Source organism: Anomaloglossus baeobatrachus, chromosome 3, assembly GCF_048569485.1.
Source record: "Anomaloglossus baeobatrachus isolate aAnoBae1 chromosome 3, aAnoBae1.hap1, whole genome shotgun sequence".
In the NCBI taxonomy this organism is placed as follows: domain Eukaryota; kingdom Metazoa; phylum Chordata; class Amphibia; order Anura; family Aromobatidae; genus Anomaloglossus; species Anomaloglossus baeobatrachus.
In genome coordinates, this window is record NC_134355.1 from 431,960,788 (window position 1) to 431,979,218 (window position 18,431).

An 18,431-nucleotide genomic window follows, 5' to 3' on the forward strand; every position below is an offset into this window, starting at 1 on the left:
ACTACCTGAAAATAAATGTGGTGTGTACATACTCTAATAAATAATTTCACCACAAGGGCCTGATTCAACTGGCTGGGGTCACACTATGGGCCGCTTTACACGCTGCGACATCGCTAGCATTTGCTGTCGATGTCGAGCGCGATAGCACCCGCCCCCGTCGTATGGCCGATATGTGGTGATCGCTGCCGTAGCGAACATTGTCACTACGGCAGCGTCACACGCACATACCTGTTCAGCGACGTCGCTGTGACTGCCGTACAATCCCTCCCTCAAGGGGGAGGTGCGTTTGGCGTCACCGCGACGTCACCACGACGTCACTAAGGGGCCGGCCAATAGAAGCGGAGGGGCGGAGATGAGCGGGACGTAACATCCCGCCCACCTCCTTCCTTCCACATTGCCGGCGGACGCAGGTAAGGTGAGCTTTCTTGGTCCTGCGGTGTCACACATAGCGATGTGTGATGCTGCAGGAACGACGAACAACATCGTACCTGCAGCTGCAACGATAATTGGGAATGGACCCCCATGTCACTGATTTTGAACGTTTTTGCAACGATTCAAAATCGCTCATAGGTGTCACACGCAATGACATCGCTAACGCGGCCGGATGTGCGTCACAAATTCCGTGACCCCAACGACATCGCTTTAGCAATGTCGTAGCGTGTAAAGCGGCCCTAAGACAACATTTTTGGATAGGTTTTTTTTTTCTGATGTTTTCTAGACTTTGTTTTAACCCCCTTCTACAATGAAACTGATTGTAAAGCGCCACGGAATAAATGGCGATAAAATAATAAATAATAATAATAATAATTGTGACTTTTGAAGCAAAAAATACTGGTAAATAGCTCACAAAGATGCCAGGACATCCTCCAATCTTTATGGAACATCTTCAGAGCAGATAATACCTTTAGAATGGTGGAACTTACACTGACATGAAAAACTATGTGCTTTTCTTACAAAATGTGCATGCAGACCAGACACCACAGAATTAATGAATATGTAATAACATTGTTGTCAATAATAGAAATAATCTTTAGGGATCCTTAGCAACTAAGCTTGAAATCTTGAAATTGTTTTTGCAAAAATTTTCAGTTCTATGAATCAATGAATTGAAAAAATGCCAACATAAAATCCAGAGGATAAAGACAGGTGTAAGGAAAACCAATTACATGAACACCTGATGCATGACTACGTAAAACATGCAAAACAGGCATATTTCCATGAACAATCATTTCCAAATGGTAAAAAGAGCCTAAAACAATAGATATGTGCAGCACCATGAAACTGGTAAGCCTATGATCATTGCCAACTAATGCTCCAAACCATTTCTATGAAGACTTATGTACAAACATATAAAACATTTTAAACAGAATTTGGAAAATATAGTGACTGATACTGTTCAATGTCACCAAAGACAGACTCCATTATAATAAAAAAATTCTAACACAGTTTTATAATATTTATCTATTGAGGTTTTATGCTAAATAAACCTTCCGTCATCACTGTTCTGGAAATCTCACATTAAAACTCATCCCATGGCACCTGGCTTTTTTAATGAAATAATGTCTAAATATATTGACACTCCAAGTTGATGTAGATTTTATTTGTTTCCTATGGATGGGAGCCAAAGTTAAGGTGAAAGGGTTGTCCACCAAAAAACAAAATTGTTTCAATTTTCTTTCTGATACAAGTATATAGAACTTACTAATGTACTACTATTACCAAAAGTGTCCTGTACTGTACAGAGCAGCACCGGTCCCGGATTCTAGGTGCTCCACTTCCAGTTTTTCATCTTTAGGGGCCAAAACGAATTCTGAGGCTAATTGAAATGTTAAGAATGGAAGGATTAGAAGTCTCCAAATCACATAATAAGAAAATCTTATTTTTTTGGGGGGGGCACCACAAGATAATCATTATATGGCACTCGGGTCCTTATAATAGAATATCCATAGTGATTCAGATTAAACATTTTATTGGCAAGACATTTCGTGATAGAGGTACAGCATCAATGCTTATACTCAGAATGTAATGTCAAGCATCATAAATTCTCTTATATGTGTGAACTCTGCTTGGTATATTACTATAAGAAAATATGATATGGTTCATTTTAAGGATATTGATGATCACTAGTCTAGCTGTGGCCCCAGTTTTAAAAATGTCTCCTTCAGGCGACAGAAATTGCATTTGAATGAAAAGAGGGCATGAATTAGGGCATATGTGCCTGACTATAGTCTATAATTGAAAGATTTACATACCTGCTTATACCCTTATCTCCTTACTGACAGCTATGCCAGAGGAATTTTGAATAAAGAATAATTTGAGCGGTCTATTAATTTCAGCATGCTATGAAGGTCCAAAGAAACCAATGAAAATACAATATTAAAACATTTCTATACAGGAAAATGCAATAAAAGTACACCTTTACATAATATTTTAAAAGCTATAAGATATTAAGGTTGGTTGAAATTTACCACCTATTATCTAATATAACCATCTAACAATATGGTTAGGCTGTGCCAGTTTTCTTTGTGATTTGTGGTGGTCCAACTACTGGGACCCTTAAGATCCCAATTTTGTTTCCTGTGGAGCAGCACTTCTAGCCAACCCCTGTCCAGGGAATGGCAGCACAGCTTCATTTAAATGTTCTACTCTCTCAGCTTTTCCATACATACAGTGGATGAAATAAGTATGAAACACGTCACCTATTTTCTACGTAAAGGTAGTTCTAAAGGTGCTATTGAGTTGACCTGCATTTTCACCAGATAATTTTAACAACCCATCTAATCTACTCATGCACAGAAATCAAACCACAAATGTCCATACATTTAGTGATGTGTAATAATGAGAAATGGCACAGGGCAAAAGTATTGAACACACTTACTCAAAAAGATACACAAACACTCTTCAAATCCTGAAGGTTCCATTGGCTCCTTCCATGAACTCTAAGGGGTACTTTGCACATTACGACATCGCAAGCCGATGCTTGAGATGCCAAGCGCGACAGTACCCACCCCCATCGCAGCAGCGATATCTTGTGATCGCTGCCGTAGCGAACATTATCACTACGGCACCTTCACATGCACTCACCTGCCCTGCGACGTCGCTCTGGCCGACGACCCGCCTCCTTCCTAACGGGGCGGGTCGTGCGGCATCACAGCGACGTCACATGGCAGGCGGCCAATAGAAGCGGAGGGGAGGAGATGAGCGGAACGTAAACATCCCGCCCACATCTGTCCTTCCGCATTGCCGGCGGGAGCCGCGGTGACGCAGGTAGGAGATGTTCCTCGCTCCTGCGGCTTCTCATACAGCGATGTGTGCTGCTGCAGGGGAACGAGGAACAACATCGTACCGTCGCTGCCGCGCAATTATGAAAATGTTGGACACTACACCGATGATACGATTACGACGCTTTTGCGCTCATTAATCGTATCAAAAATGCTTTACACACTACGATATCGACAGTGACGCCGGATGTGCGTCACTTTCGATTTGACCCCACCGACATCGCAGCTGCGATGTCGTAGTGTGCAAAGTATTCCTAAGCTTAAGTTCCTTACATAAATTTTCTACGTCCACCCTCGGTTCATGTTTATCATTATGGTAGATGGCAGTAGATTTTTATGAATAATGTCTCAGTACATTTGTACATTCATCCTTCAATTATTTGAAATTTGTTTGTGCTGAAAATCAGCCTCACACCATAATATTCCGACCTCCAAACTTCACTGTTCATGTAGTGTTTTTGACCTGTAATGCAGTGATTTTTGGCCTACAAACATGGTGTGTATTATGGCATCCAAAGAGTTAAATTTCAGTCTCATCTGACTCCATTATATTCTCCAGGACTTTACAGTCTTTTTAAAATGTTGTTGAGCAAACTTTAAATATGCTTGAACATGCTTTTTGTATAGGAATGGAGTCAAGTGATGAGTAGTGATGAGCGAGCATGCTTGTTACTACTCGGTACTCGCACGAGTATCACTGTACTCGGTCTACTCGGCGGGGACCGAGTAATCTCGCGATACTCGTGCTGTACTCGTGGTCTTCATTTCTGCATGTTGGCGCTCTTTTGAGAGCCAGCCCTCATGCAGGGATTGGCTGGCAGACCACTGCAATGCCACAGCCCTGTTAGTTGTGGAATTGCAGTGATTGGCCGGCCTGCACAGCGTGACCGAGCCTTTATACCGGCCGGCGCGCTGTGCTCTGCTCACAGCTATCCAGACAGTCAGTGCAGGGAGAGTGTCGCTGATTCAGGGAAAGCTTTGCGGCCCTTTATAGCTTTTTCAGTTGCAGGGCTGCAAACAGTGTGACCAAAAGTCCTTCTCAGGACTATTCTAGTTGTATACAGGCAGGCAGGGTATAGCCAGGTCGGAGTACAGTAGCAGAGTCCTTCTCAGGACTATTGTTGCTATATACAGGCAGGGTATAGCCAGGTCTGAATACAGGCTAGTGACCAGAAGAGTCCTTGTCAGGACTATTGTACCAGTATACAGGCAGGCAGGCAGGCAGGCAGGCAGGGTATATATAGCCATTCCTAGTGGTGACCGTATACCAGCCTTCATCATATCTGGGGCTGGTGTACACAGTCTAAAACAGTCCAGATAGTGTCTGACTTGTCTGTAATTGTCGCTCCCCAAAAAAACCTGTTAGGTTCTTAGTGCGTCCGTGCTTGGTTTTTAAAACCGCACGTGTGTGCCTGTCGGTGGCAGCGTACAGGTGCACTTGTGTGCAATTTCCACAAACTTTGATATAACGCACAAGTAGTGAATACACGTCAGCACAGCATTGCAAAATGCGCAAGGGCATTGGCAAGGAACAAGGAAGTGGACGTGATGGTGGTGCAGGCAGAGGCCGAGGTCGTGGGCAAGCTCTAATTTCACCACAACAAAGGGCCACATCTAGTCGCTCGCACGTCCTGTCCCAAATTCTTGGGGACCGCAGCAGTACACCGCTCTTGAACCAAGACCAGTGTCAACAGGTTGTTAGTTGGATAGCAGATAATGCTTCCAGTCAGATTGGCACCACCACAAACACTCTGTCTTCCACACGGTCAAGTGTCAGTAGCCGTGATACTGCACCGCACATTTCTGAACCTGATCCTCCTTCCTACCACCAGGCTGAGTACACTTCCTCCTCGGACATTAATGATCCCACACTTGGACACTCGGAAGAGCTGTTCACGTTTCCATTCACACATTCTGGCCTCTCGCCAGCTCATATTGAAGTGGGTCATGAGGAGATCGTCTGTACAGATGGCCAAATATTTGAGCAGCCACGTTCTCACGAAGTTGGCAACGTGTCTCAACAAGTGGTGGACGATGATGAGACACAATTGTCAGGAAGTCAGGAGGAGGAGCAGGGTGCGGAAGAGGAAGACGACGTGGTGGATGATCCAGTAACTGACCCAACCTGGCAGGAGGATATGCAGAGCGAGGACAGCAGTGCACAGGGGGAGGGAGGCGTAGCATCACAACAGGCAGTAAGAAGCAGGGTGGTGGCCCCAGGCAGAAGTCAGGCAACCGTTCCCCGGAACAACACGACGACACAAGGTGCCTGTACAAATGTTAGGTCTTCCCGAGTCTGGCAGTTTTTTAAGTTGGCTCCAGATGATTCTAAAAAGGCCATTTGCAACACCTGCCGTGCCAGCATCAGCAGGGGTACCAAAACTAGCAGCCTGACCACCACCAGCATGATCAGGCACATGTCAGCCAAGCACCCGACTTTGTGGGAAGTACAACAGAGTCGAGGAGCAGTGCTTGCTGATGTCACTGCTACGTCTTCGCTGGTTGTGCATGCGAGCCAATCCCCTGTCCATGCTGCCTGCGAACAAGCCTCCTCCACTCCTGCACCTGCAGTTGCCTACGCAGAAAGAACACCATCATCAAGCATGTCCTTGTCCCAGCGCAGCGTTCAGTTATCCATTCAGCAAACCTTTGAACGCAGGCGCAAATACACTGCCAACACCCCACATGCCACAGTTCTAAATGCTAACATTTCGCGACTGCTTGCGCTGGAAATGTTGCCTTTTAGGCTGGTGGAGACAGAAGCATTCCGCGACCTGATGGCGGCAGCTGTCCCACGTTACTCGGTCCCCAGCCGCCACTATTTCTCCCGGTGTGCCGTCCCCGCGTTGCATAACCACGTGTCACAAAACATCACACGTGCCCTGAACAACGCTGTTTCACCCAAGGTCCACCTAACCACAGACACGTGGACAAGTGCTTGTGGGCAAGGCCGCTACATCTCGTTGACGGCACACTGGGTTAATATTGTGGAAGCTGGGACCCAGTCTGCGCGAGGGACGGAACACGTCCTTCCCACACCAAGGTTTGCAGGCCCTACCTCAGTCAGTGTTTCACCCACACTCTACAGCTCAGGAATGTCATGCTCTTCAGCCTCCTCCTCCTCCTGCGCATCCTCATCCACTGTACCCTCCACACCAGTCCCAAGCTGGAAGCACTGCAGCACTGCCTCGACGAAGCTAATCTGCATCGGTGACAAACCCCACAATGCAGAAGAGGTGTGGACAGCTCTGAAACAGCAGGCAGATCACTGGCTCACACCTCTGAACCTAAAGCCAGGAAAGGTCGTGTGTGACAATGGCCGGAACCTGGTGGCGGCTTTGAGGCGAGGCCAGCTGACACATGTTCCATGCGTGGCCCATGTGCTCAACCTCGTGGTTCAGCGGTTTATAAAGTCATACCCAGAGCTGTCTGATCTGCTGGTAAAAGTTCGCCGCCTGTCTGCACATTTTCGAAAGTCACCTACTGCTTCAGCCGGCCTTGCCGGCTTTCAGCGCCGTTTGCATCTTCCGGCTCACAGACTGTGTGATGTCCCCACGCGTTGGAATTCAACTCTGCACATGTTGGTCAGGATATGTGAGCAGAAGAGGGCAGTTGTTGAGTACCTGCATCACCTAAGCCGTCGGGAAATGGGTCAAACTCCACACATAACACCTGAGGAGTGGAGATGGATGTCAGACCTATGTACCATCCTCCAAAACTTTGAGGACTCCACCAAGATGGTGAGTGGTGATGACACCATTATTAGCGTCACCATACCGCTACTCTGCCTTCTAAAACGGTCTCTGCTGAAAAACAAACATGATGCATTGCAGGCGGAGCGCGATGAGTTGCAGCAAGAAACAGTAGTGGGTGTGGGTGATAACACACAGCCCAGCCTCGTCTCATCACAACGTGCAGTGGAGGACTATGACGAGGAGGAGGATGAAGACATGGAGCAACTCTCCGGCCAAATTGAGGATATGACATGCACACCAGTCATATCCTCGGTTCAGCGTGGCTGGCCAGAGGACAGGGTAGATGAGGAGGAGGAGGAGGAGGACAGCATGTTCAGTCATCTTGTTGGTCAGGCTACTGAAGTCCTGGCTGTTAAGAGTCTGGCGCACATGGCTGACTTTATGGTAAGTTGCCTGTCTCGTGACCCTCGCGTTAAGAACATCTTGGCCGACAATCATTACTGGTTGGTAACACTGTTAGACCCACGCTACAAGGAGAACTTTTTGTCTCTTATTCCCGTGGAGGAGAGGTCAACCAAAATGCAGCAGTTCCGGAAGGCCATAGTCACGGAAGTAGGCAAAGCATTCCCCTCACAAAACGCTAGCGGCATAGGTCAGGAATCAGTGGACAACCGAGGCGTACAGCCGAGAGAGGCACAAGTCCAATCCGCCAGAGGTAGGGGAACAGTCTTTAAGATGTGGGACAGTTTTCTCAGCCCCTCACGTACCACAGCCCCTGATGTGCGGGGTAGTGCCACAAGAAATCCTAAGTTTGCCCAGATGCTGAAGGAGTACCTTGCAGATCGAACAACTGTACTCCGACATTCCTCTGTGCCTTACAATTATTGGGTATCCAAGCTGGACACGTGGCATGAATTGGCTCTCTACGCCTTGGAAGTCCTGGCCTGCCCTGCCGCTAGCGTTTTGTCAGAGCGTGTTTTTAGTGCCGCAGGTGGAATCATTACAGATAAACGCACCCGCCTGTCAACTGAAAATGCTGACAGGCTGACTCTGATCAAGATGAACAAGGGTTGGATTGGGCCAGACTTCACCACACCACCAGCAAATGAGAGCGGAATTTAAAGTTTGCCATGTACCTCCACTCACCCATGGGTACACACTTCTGGACTTTGGATAATCGCTGGACTGCTCCTCCTTCTCCTCATGCGCCACCATGATGACCGTTACAAATTGCAATACTTAGGCCTTTGTTTCAGGTATACCCCCAGTGGTAAATTTTTTCGCCCATTCTTTGCAGAATGGACATTACAACGTCAGGAGACCCGCTCCTTTGCAATGGGAACAATGTTTTGAGGCCCTCATGCACGTCTCTACCCAGGGACAACGTGGAGCCTCCCAATTTTTCGCTGCCCTGCCTAAGGGCTATACTATAATACACCCACTTCCTGACAATGGACACTTAATGTTTTGAGGCCCTCATGCACGTCTCTATCCAGGGACAACGTGGAGCCTCCCAATTTTTGGCTGCCCTGCCAAAGGGCTATACTATAATACACCCACTTCCTTACAATGGGCACTTCAAGTTTACAGGCCCTCATGCACGTCTCTACCCAGGGACAACGTGGAGCCTCCCAATTTTTGGCTGCCCTGCCAAAGGGCTATACTATAATACACCCACTTCTTTACAATGGGCACTTCAAGTTTACAGGCCCTCATGCACGTCTCTACCCAGGGACAACGTGGAGCCTCCCAATTTTTGGCTGCCCTGCCAAAGGGCTATACTATAATACACCCACTTCCTTACAATGGGCACTTCAAGTTTACAGGCCCTCATGCACGTCTCTATCCAGGGACAATGTGGAGCCTCTCAATTTTTGGCTGCCCTGCCAAAGGGCTATACTACAATAGACCCACTTCCTTACAATGGGCACTTCAAGTTTACAGGCCCTCATGCACGTCTCTATCCAGGGACAATGTGGAGCCTCTCAATTTTTGGCTGCCCTGCCAAAGGGCTATACTACAATAGACCCACTTCCTTACAATGGGCACTTCAAAGTTTACAGGCCCTCATGCACGTCTCTACCCAGGGACAACGTGGAGCCTCCCAATTTTTGGCTGCCCTGCCAAAGGGCTATACTATAATACACCCACTTCCTTACAATGGGCACTTCAAGTTTACAGGCCCTCATGCACGTCTCTACCCAGGGACAACGTTGAGCCTCCCAATTTTTGGCTGCCCTGCCAAAGGGCTATACTATAATACACCCACTTCCTTACAATGGGCACTTCAAGTTTACAGGCCCTCATGCACGTCTCTATCCAGGGACAATGTGGAGCCTCTCAATTTTTGGCTGCCCTGCCAAAGGGCTATACTACAATAGACCCACTTCCTTACAATGGGCACTTCAAGTTTACAGGCCCTCATGCACGTCTCTACCCAGGGACAACGTGGAGCCTCCCAATTTTTGGCTGCCCTGCCAAAGGGCTATACTATAATACACCCACTTCCTTACAATGGGCACTTCAAGTTTACAGGCCCTCATGCACGTCTCTATCCAGGGACAATGTGGAGCCTCTCAATTTTTGGCTGCCCTGCCAAAGGGCTATACTATAATACACCCACTTCCTTACAATGGGCACTTCAGGTTTACAGGCCATCATGCACGTCTCTATGCAGGGGCATTGGTGAACCTCACAATTTTGGACTGCCCTGGCAAAGGAAAATACTACAAAGACTCACTTCCTCAAAATGGGCACATTAGACTCAAGAGGCCTTCATGTACGTCACTTCTCAGGGACATCGGAGTGCCACACAATGTTTTCACGTAAAATCTTTCATGTATTAATCTCAAAAAGTAACATACACCAGCTCTATCTCACTATTGGGTATGTGCCCTTAACATTTCTGCCATGAAAAATCATTTTGGGGTCATTTTGGAAGGTTTTCTGGTGAGTCCGTAAAAATGGCGTGAAACGCGGACAAAATTGTTCACAGCTGTGACTTTTGAGTGATAAATGCTTCAAGGGGTCTTCCCCATGCTGTTGCCATGTCATTTGAGCACTCTTCTGAGATTTTTGTGCCATTTTTAGGGTTTCTCCATGCTGCCGGGGGGTCATTTCACAAAAATACTCGGGTTTCTCATAGGATAACATTGGGCTCGTTGCTCGGCCCGAGTACACGAGTATCTTGGGAGGCTCGGCCTGAGCTTCGAGCACCCGAGCTTTTTAGTACTCGCTCATCACTAGTGATGAGCATGCATACAGCGTGCGGTGCCCCTGAAAAAGGTATCCGAAACGCGCGTCGGGCGTGGACTCTGGACCGGCTCCCCTACCTACTTCGGCCTCTGGTATGTACTTATAACATATGTGACCCGATCGTGCATTGTGCACTCCGGGTTAGTACTGTATCACCCGATATCAGAGTTAGGTTGAGGGAGTTACTCTCTATGCTTGGGGATAACCTAGGGGTATTGTGACTGGCAATTTGCCGTTTATTCTCCTAAGCACAGTGGATATACTGTCTATCCGGTCCTGGTCCCCACGTTAGTGAGGTTACAATGTCCTCATAAGTGATGAGTATTACTAATCAGGAGTATGTGTGTGCACTCCTGTTTTTAATCTGTATGTATATTTAAAGGAATAAAAATTGGATTAATCATTCCGTTGTGTGGTTTCACATAATTTTGCATACAGGCCATGGAGGTTGAGTTTATTATTGATTTATTTGAAACAATAGTACCTGATGATTCCAGGACTTTTTGTAGTTCTCTACAGGCGATTCTTGGCTCTTGGAGAATTCTTCTGATAATTATTTTCACTTCACTGAAAGTATGTTTTTTTCACTTCTGGATTATGGCTCCAACAGTACTCAATAGCACCTTAGCAATTTTAGAAATTCTTCTGTAACCAATGCCATCAGTAATGTTTCTAACAATAAGGTTGAGAAGGTCTCGAGACAGCTCACTGGTTTTAACTATAATAAGATGTTTCTTGTGGGGCAGCTTGGTAATGAGACACCTATAAAAGTCCTTCAGTTTAACCAGCTTATATTATTTTTCTTTAAGTGACAGGTCTTTCTAATTACTAATAGATTTCAGCTTGTGTGAAAACTGTCCATGTATTTTTGCACATCTCTTTCATGTTCACCTTTTCCCTGTGTCAATTCTCATTATTAAACATAACTTAATTTATGGACATCTATGGTTTTATTTCTTTTGTGTTGATTGGATGGGTTGTTACTGACATCTAGTAAGACATTCATATCAATAGCACCTTTAGAAATGTATATGCTTATAAAATTGATGACATGTTCAAAACTTATTTCAGCCCCTGTACATTATAATGACATAACCCAATGGTACTAAGAACTGGGCATGAAAACCACTCATTAATTGCAGCCTGCTAACTGAAAAAAAACAGACTGTGTTATGATGCATTTATATTGCAAGATTATCCCAGGCAATATACAGAGCTGTGGCATTATCACCTCACATCATCCGCAGCAACGGCAAAGCACCATCTACTATATGAAAGCAAAACAGAAAGGATAAGAATCAACTGTCACAATAACACCCATCAAAATGTGATGGAGAACCACATGGGGTAGACAGCCAGGCCCTTACTCTCCAAAATGCCATCCAAGAAAATTGCGACACAATCAAAATTTGCTTCTTTTTACACATTTTTAATTATTTTTTTCCACTATGAAAAAGAAACAAAGACTTGAAAAGTTTGGTATCACCGAAATCATACTGATAAGAAGAATCATGTTGGTAAGTAATTTTTACTATGCAATGTATGATGTAAAAACAGTTCCCAAAAAACAATGGCAGAATAATTGTGGGGGGCTGCAATTTCATTGCATTTGGAATTTGTTTTTCCATTTTCCAACACAGTATGTGATATTATCAATGGTGTCATTCAAAAATACAACTCATCTCGCAATACAACAAACCATCATATGTCTATGTGGACTTAAAAAAAATGATGGTTCTTGGAAGAAGGGGAACAAAAAAATAAAAAATGCAAAAAAGGGAAAATAACCATTTCAGGAAGGGGTTAAACGTCCCACTGACACTTTGACCTTGAGAGTAGCATTTATTCTGCCATTCCTGTGATATTTCTGATTCCTAATTCTGGTATTTGATAGTTTACTACTACTCTGTTATCTGCCTCTTAGATTGATACTGGCTTGGCCTTGGACTGTTTTAGCTTTGATTGCTGATTTTGTTTCTGATTCAATCTTTCTGATTCATTTTGCCTTAACTATGTCATGCCTCGGATTTCATCTGACAGCCTCCTGTGCTGTGGCCATTTCCCTCTCCAATGAACCACAGTGAGGCTTGGTTGCTGTCATGGTTCTGAACATTTTGTTCATGTTTTCATTGCCTTTCTGCGAACAAGTGTTTCCAATGCTGTAATGTAGTCTATCTACTCTTTGACCTGGTGGGTGTAACTATTTAAAACTTCCCTGTGCTTCCATTTTCAGTTGATAATATTTCTGAAGTGGATCCTGTTTGGAATTACAGCCTGTCATCCTTGTGTTGTTTTTCCTGGCCGATTATTAATTTTGGTTTACCTTATTTTTACTCTTCACCTTCCCCTGGATTCTTAAGAAGGTACTGTACGTGGAACCCTTGAATGCCACTTAGGAAGCAAATTTCTGAGTGGTCATCTGAGTTAACCAGTTAGTGTTATATTTGATCTGCTAAGCAGAGACGATGCAAAGTGCAAAGTTTGTCCATGAAAGTCCTATTGATAGTTGTCAGACTCCATGCACAGTCTTTCAAATATCACAAAAAAAGAGGAATACATTAAACTGAAATATGTTAACATACAGTATTTAAATATCTATTACAAAATAATTTAAGTAGAAAAACAAGACATAACTTACATAGCATCTTAGTCACTTGCCTTCTTCGGCTTTTCTCTTGTTGAAGTCTAACATTTTGGTAACTGTCTCCATCTCCACCAGACTTAGCTTCCAGAACTTGCAACATCTTCTCTTTCTTAAGTTGAAGGCCAATTAGTAAGTACAGAACACTGATTGTACCCATTGGTAAGAAGAACAAAAATATGGTGGTAATCTGAATAATGAGGTTGTAAATCCATCTTGATTTTACCAAAACACACATAGTAGAGTCAGGTATTACTCCAAGACCAGGAATATCCAAGTTATAGATTCCAATTAAGCTGGTGTTGGGAATAGAGCACATAATAGACAAAACCCATACAGTAATGATGACTCTCTTGGCATGGTTCCTGGTTACTACATACTTGGCCCGAAGAGGATGTACCACTGCAATATATCTCTCCACACTCAGTGCCGTTACATTTAATATTGAGGCAAAGCAAACTGTCTCAAACAATAGAGTTTTAAATGAACATCCACCTCTTCCAAAAAGAAAAGGGTAATTACTCCAGAGCTCATAAAGCTCTAGCGGCATACCTAACAAGAGGACCAGCAAATCAGAAATCGCAAGACTAAGTAGGTAATAATTTGTAGGAGTCCTCATGATCTTGTGTTTTATAATAACAATGCATGTTAAAGTATTCCCCACGGCACCAACTACGAAGATAAGAAGGTATATCACGCAAATTGGAGTAAAGTATCTGGATCGACGGGGACCCAAATACTTTAAAAGAAGTTCTTCTATTGTCAAGTTACAATCATTAGGCTGTAGATCACAAAACTCCATGCTGTGGTTTATTGTACTTGGGTTAGTTTCAACTTTGTCAAGACTACGAGGAATATCTTTGTGATGCTGTGAAAGTCCCAAGTCTGTATAGTTGCTCAAGGTATAAGTCATGTCTCACTCTATTATGGACAATCCTATGAAAAAGAATAATTTTGTGTTATGACAGAAGCCAAAAAGTATATTTATATATATAGGTTTACACGCATAGTATAAAAAAACCTGAAATAAAAAATATTAAAAACAAATGTGTTAAACAATGGCCATAGACATGGATAGATAGATAGATTGATAGATAGCTAAAGTATATCACAAAAGTGAGTACACACATCACATTTTTGTAAATATTTTCTTATATCTTATCATGGAACAACACTGAAGATCTGACACTTTGATACACTGTAATGTAGTCAGTGTACAGCTTGTAGAAATGTGTAAATTTGGTGTGCCCTCTAAATAACTCAACACAAAGACAATAACCCCTTTCCAGCCAAGGACGTACTGGTATGTCCTATTTTGACGTGACTTAATGACCAAGGACATACCAGTACATCCTAACAATTGCGGAGGCATAGGGGGTTGTGCACCCCCGATTGTGGCCGGGGACTGTGCTTATCCGACAGCCGAGCCCTAGACCTTGCAGCCAGGGATGGTGCCTGCACTATCCCTGGCTGATTAACCCCCTAATTGCCGCAATCAATACTGATCGCGGCACTTAGGGGATTGAGATGTAATTGCGAGGGTCTGAGTGTTGTCATGGTGACCTGAGGTCGTCATGATGACCTCCAGATCACCTGACTACGGAGCACCTGTGTGATTATGCCTAAAGAAGGAGAGGGACTCTCCAAAACGTGTATAGAAATAAATCACTACTTGTCTACTCCTGGATATTTCCTTTAATATGGCAGCATGGAAATAACACCCAGATTTTTTTCCTTCGATATTTATAACATTTCAAAGTGACACTGGTCAGAATAGCAAAAAATGGCCTGGTCATGAAGGTGAAAATGGGCTCGGTTGCTAAAGGGGTTAATGTCTAAACTGCTGGAAACAAAAGTGAGAACAACCTTAAGTGAAAATGGCCAAATTGTTCCCAAAGTGTCAATATTTTGTGTGGCCACCATTATTTTCAAGCACTGCCTAAACTCTCTTGGGCATGGAGTTCACTAGAGCTTCACAGGAGCCACTGACATCCTCTTTCACTCCTCCATGACAACATCACGGAGCTGGTACATGTTAGAGACCTTGACCTCCTCTACCTTCCGTTGAAGGATGCTCCACAGATGTTCAATAGGGTTTAGGTCTGGAGACATGCTTGGCCTGTCCAGCAGCTTTACCCTGATTTTCTTCAGCAATGCATGGGTCGGGTCGTCTTGGAGGTGTGTTTCGGTTCCTTTTCATGTTGGAATACTGACTTGCAGCCCAGTATCTGAAGGGAGGGGATCATGCTCTGCTTTAGTATGTCAGAGTACATGTGCGCATTCATGGTTCCCTCAATGAACTGTAACTCCCCACTGCCAGCAGCACACATGTAGTCCTTAACCTTGATACTGGGACCACCAAATTCAATATGGCCATTTTCACTTAGGGGTGTATTCACTTTTGTTGACAGCAGTTTATACATGAATGGCTGTGAATTGAGTTCTTTAGAAGGCACACCAAATTTACACTGTTATACATGGATTTACAGTGCCTACAAGTAGTATTCAACCCCCTGCAGATTTAGCAGGTTTACACATTCGGAATTAATATGGCATTGTGACATTTGGACTGTAGATCAGCCTGGAAGTGTGAAATGCACTGTTGCAAAAAAGAATGTTATTTCTTTTTTTTTTTTTTAATTGTGAAAAGTTTATTCAGAGGGTCATTTATTATTCAACCCCTCAAACCACCAGAATTCTGTTTGGTTCCCCTAAAGTATTAAGAAGTATTTCAGGCACAAAGAACAATGAGCTTCACATGTTTGGATTATTATCTCTTTTTCCAGCCTTTCCTGACTAATTAAGACCCTCCCCAAACTTGTGAACAGCACTCATACTTGGTCAACATGGGAAAGACAAAGGAGCATTCCAAGGCCATCAGAGACAAGATCATGGAGGGTCACAAGGCTGGCAAGGGGTACAAAACCATTTCCAAGGAGTTGGGCCTACCTGTCTCCACTGTTGGGAGCATCATCCGGAAGTGGAAGGCTTATGGAACTACTGTTAGCCTTCCACGGCCTGGACAGCCTTTGAAAGTTTCCACCCGTGCCAAGGCCAGGCTTGTCCGAAGAGTCAAGGCTAACCCAAGGACAACAAGGAAGGAGCTCCGGGAAGATCTCATGGCAGTGGGGACATTGGTTTCAGTCAATACCATAAGTAACGTACTCCACCGCAATGGTCTCCGTTCCAGACGAGCCCGTAAGGTACCTTTACTTTCAAAGCATCATGTCAAGGCTCGTCTACAGTTTGCTCATGATCACTTTGAGGACTCTAAGACAGACTGGTTCAAGGTTCTCTCGTCTGATGAGACCAAGATCGAGATCTTTGGTGCCAACCACACACGTGACGTTTGGAGACTGGATGGCACTACATACGACCCCAAGAATACCATCCCTACAGTCAAGCACAGTGGTGGCAGCATCATGCTTTGGGGCTGTTTCTCAGCCAAGGGGCTTGGCCATCTGGTCCACATTCATGGGAAGATGGATAGCACGGCCTACCTGGAGATTTTGGCCAAGAACCTCCGCTCCTCCATCAAGGATCTTAAGATGGGTCGTCATTTCATCTTCCAACAAGACAACGACCCAAAGCACACAGCCAAGAAAACCAAGGCCTGGTTCCAGAGGGAAAAAATCAAGGTGTTGCAGTGGCCTAGTCAGTCTCCTGACCTTAACCCAATTGAAAACTTGTGGAAGGAGCTCAAGATTAAAGTCCACATGAGACACCCAAAGAACCTAGATAACTTGGAGAAGATCTGCATGGAGGAGTGGGCCAAGATAACTCCAGAGACCTGTGCCGGCCTGATCAGGTCTTATAAAAGACGATTATTAGCTGTAATTGCAAACAAGGGTTATTCCACAAAATATTAAACCTAGGGGTTGAATAATAATTGACCCACACTTTTATGTTGAAAATTTATTAAAATTTAACTGAGCAACATAACTTGTTGGTTTGTAAGATGTATGCATCTGTTAATAAATCCTGCTCTTGTTTGAAGTTTGCAGGCTCTAACTTATTTGCATCTTATCAAACCTGCTAAATCTGCAGAGGTTGAATACTACTTGTAGGCACTGTATATCAAAGTGTCATATCTTCAGTGTTGTCCCCTATAATATCATAAAATATTTACAAAAATGTGATGGGTGTACTTACTTTTTTGTCATATACAATAGATTGTCAGACAGACAGACAAACAATCTGTCTGACAGACAGACAGACAGACAGACAGACAGACAGACAGACAGACAGACAGACAGATAGATAGATAGATACAGTGGAACCTCCCTTAACGAGTAACACCAGTTAGCGAGTATTTCGCTTAACGAGCAAAGCTTGCTGTAAATTTGTAACTCAGTTTACGAGCAAGCTTTGCTGAACAAGCAAAATATTCAACGCACACACTTCCAGTTCCATACATCCATCGCGCTCTAACCCGCTCTTGCAGTCCACAAAAACACATACAAACACACAAAAGCACATACAAACACACACAAACACGCACACACACATATATTATGCTCACCTTACCTTCCGTTCCATCACCGGCCTCGTGGTTCTTGTAGTTCGCCGGATGTGTATCGGCAACCATAGCGACGAGGGAGGAATTGCTCTGGCAGCAGAAGTTCCTCCCTCGTCGCGATGGTTACCTGATATACATCCTGTACTGGCGAACTGCAAGATCCATGAGGCCGGCGATGGAATGGAAGGTAAGGTCAGCATAATATGTGTACTGTATCTTCCGTTCCATCGCCGGCCTCATGGTATTGTAGTTCACCGGAACAGGATGTGTATCGGCAACCATCGCGACGAGGGAGAAACTTCCGCTGTCAGGCGCTACTCAAAGGCAGCACGCTAACCAATCAGAGGGAAGTGTCTCCTGCCTTTGACGTCAGTGCTCTGGCAGCGGAAGTTCCTCCCTAGTCGCGATGGTTACCCGATACACATCCTGTACCGGCGAACTACAAGATCCAGAAGGCTGGTGATGGAACGGATGGTAAGGTGAGCATAATATGTGTGCGTGCTTGTTTGTGTGTGTTTGTAGATGTGTGGAATGGCACGATAGGGGACCAGGATGGGACATTTAACAAGTTGTGGAACGAATTGTCTGCATTGCAACGATTTCCTATGGGAAATCTTGATTTGCTGAACGAGTAACTTGGTTAACAAGCACACTCCCAGAACTGATTGTTCTCGTTAACCAAGGTTCCACTGTAGATAGATAGATAGTACAGCATAAATTTGTTGTATCTGTGTTTTAGTAATGTATTTCTGAAGATTCTTTCACTGGCGTTTTCAGGCCACATATCTCTAGCAACCAGTCTGTATCATATTTAGATCAGATCAGTAAATGACAAATCCACTTACTTCTGCTTTAATCTTACAATTGTTGATGTCTGTATTTACTGTCTGATGTGTGTAATAAATATCAATCCCAGCAGTATCCTGAAGTTCTTTTAAATGGTGGTTGAAATCATGATACCTCATATATCAAATTGTCTGTAAAGGAAACAAAAACACATTACAAGTATTACCGTAATTAAAGAATGTAAAAAAAATAAA

The 18,431-nt window shown here is 44.3% G+C and overlaps 1 protein-coding gene across 1 annotated transcript in view; it reads right to left on the bottom strand.

Annotated features, from left to right (window-relative positions):
* NMUR1 (neuromedin U receptor 1) overlaps window positions 1-18,431 on the bottom strand; it is a 218,331-nt gene that overhangs the window by 111,112 nt on the left and 88,788 nt on the right. The window contains exons 2-3 of the mRNA XM_075338491.1: window positions 18,237-18,368; window positions 12,870-13,808 (exon numbers count right to left, since the gene is read on the bottom strand). Coding sequence (XP_075194606.1) covers window positions 12,870-13,785 — 916 coding nt within the window. The 5' untranslated portion in view covers window positions 13,786-13,808; window positions 18,237-18,368. The remainder of the gene's footprint in view (window positions 1-12,869; window positions 13,809-18,236; window positions 18,369-18,431) is intronic.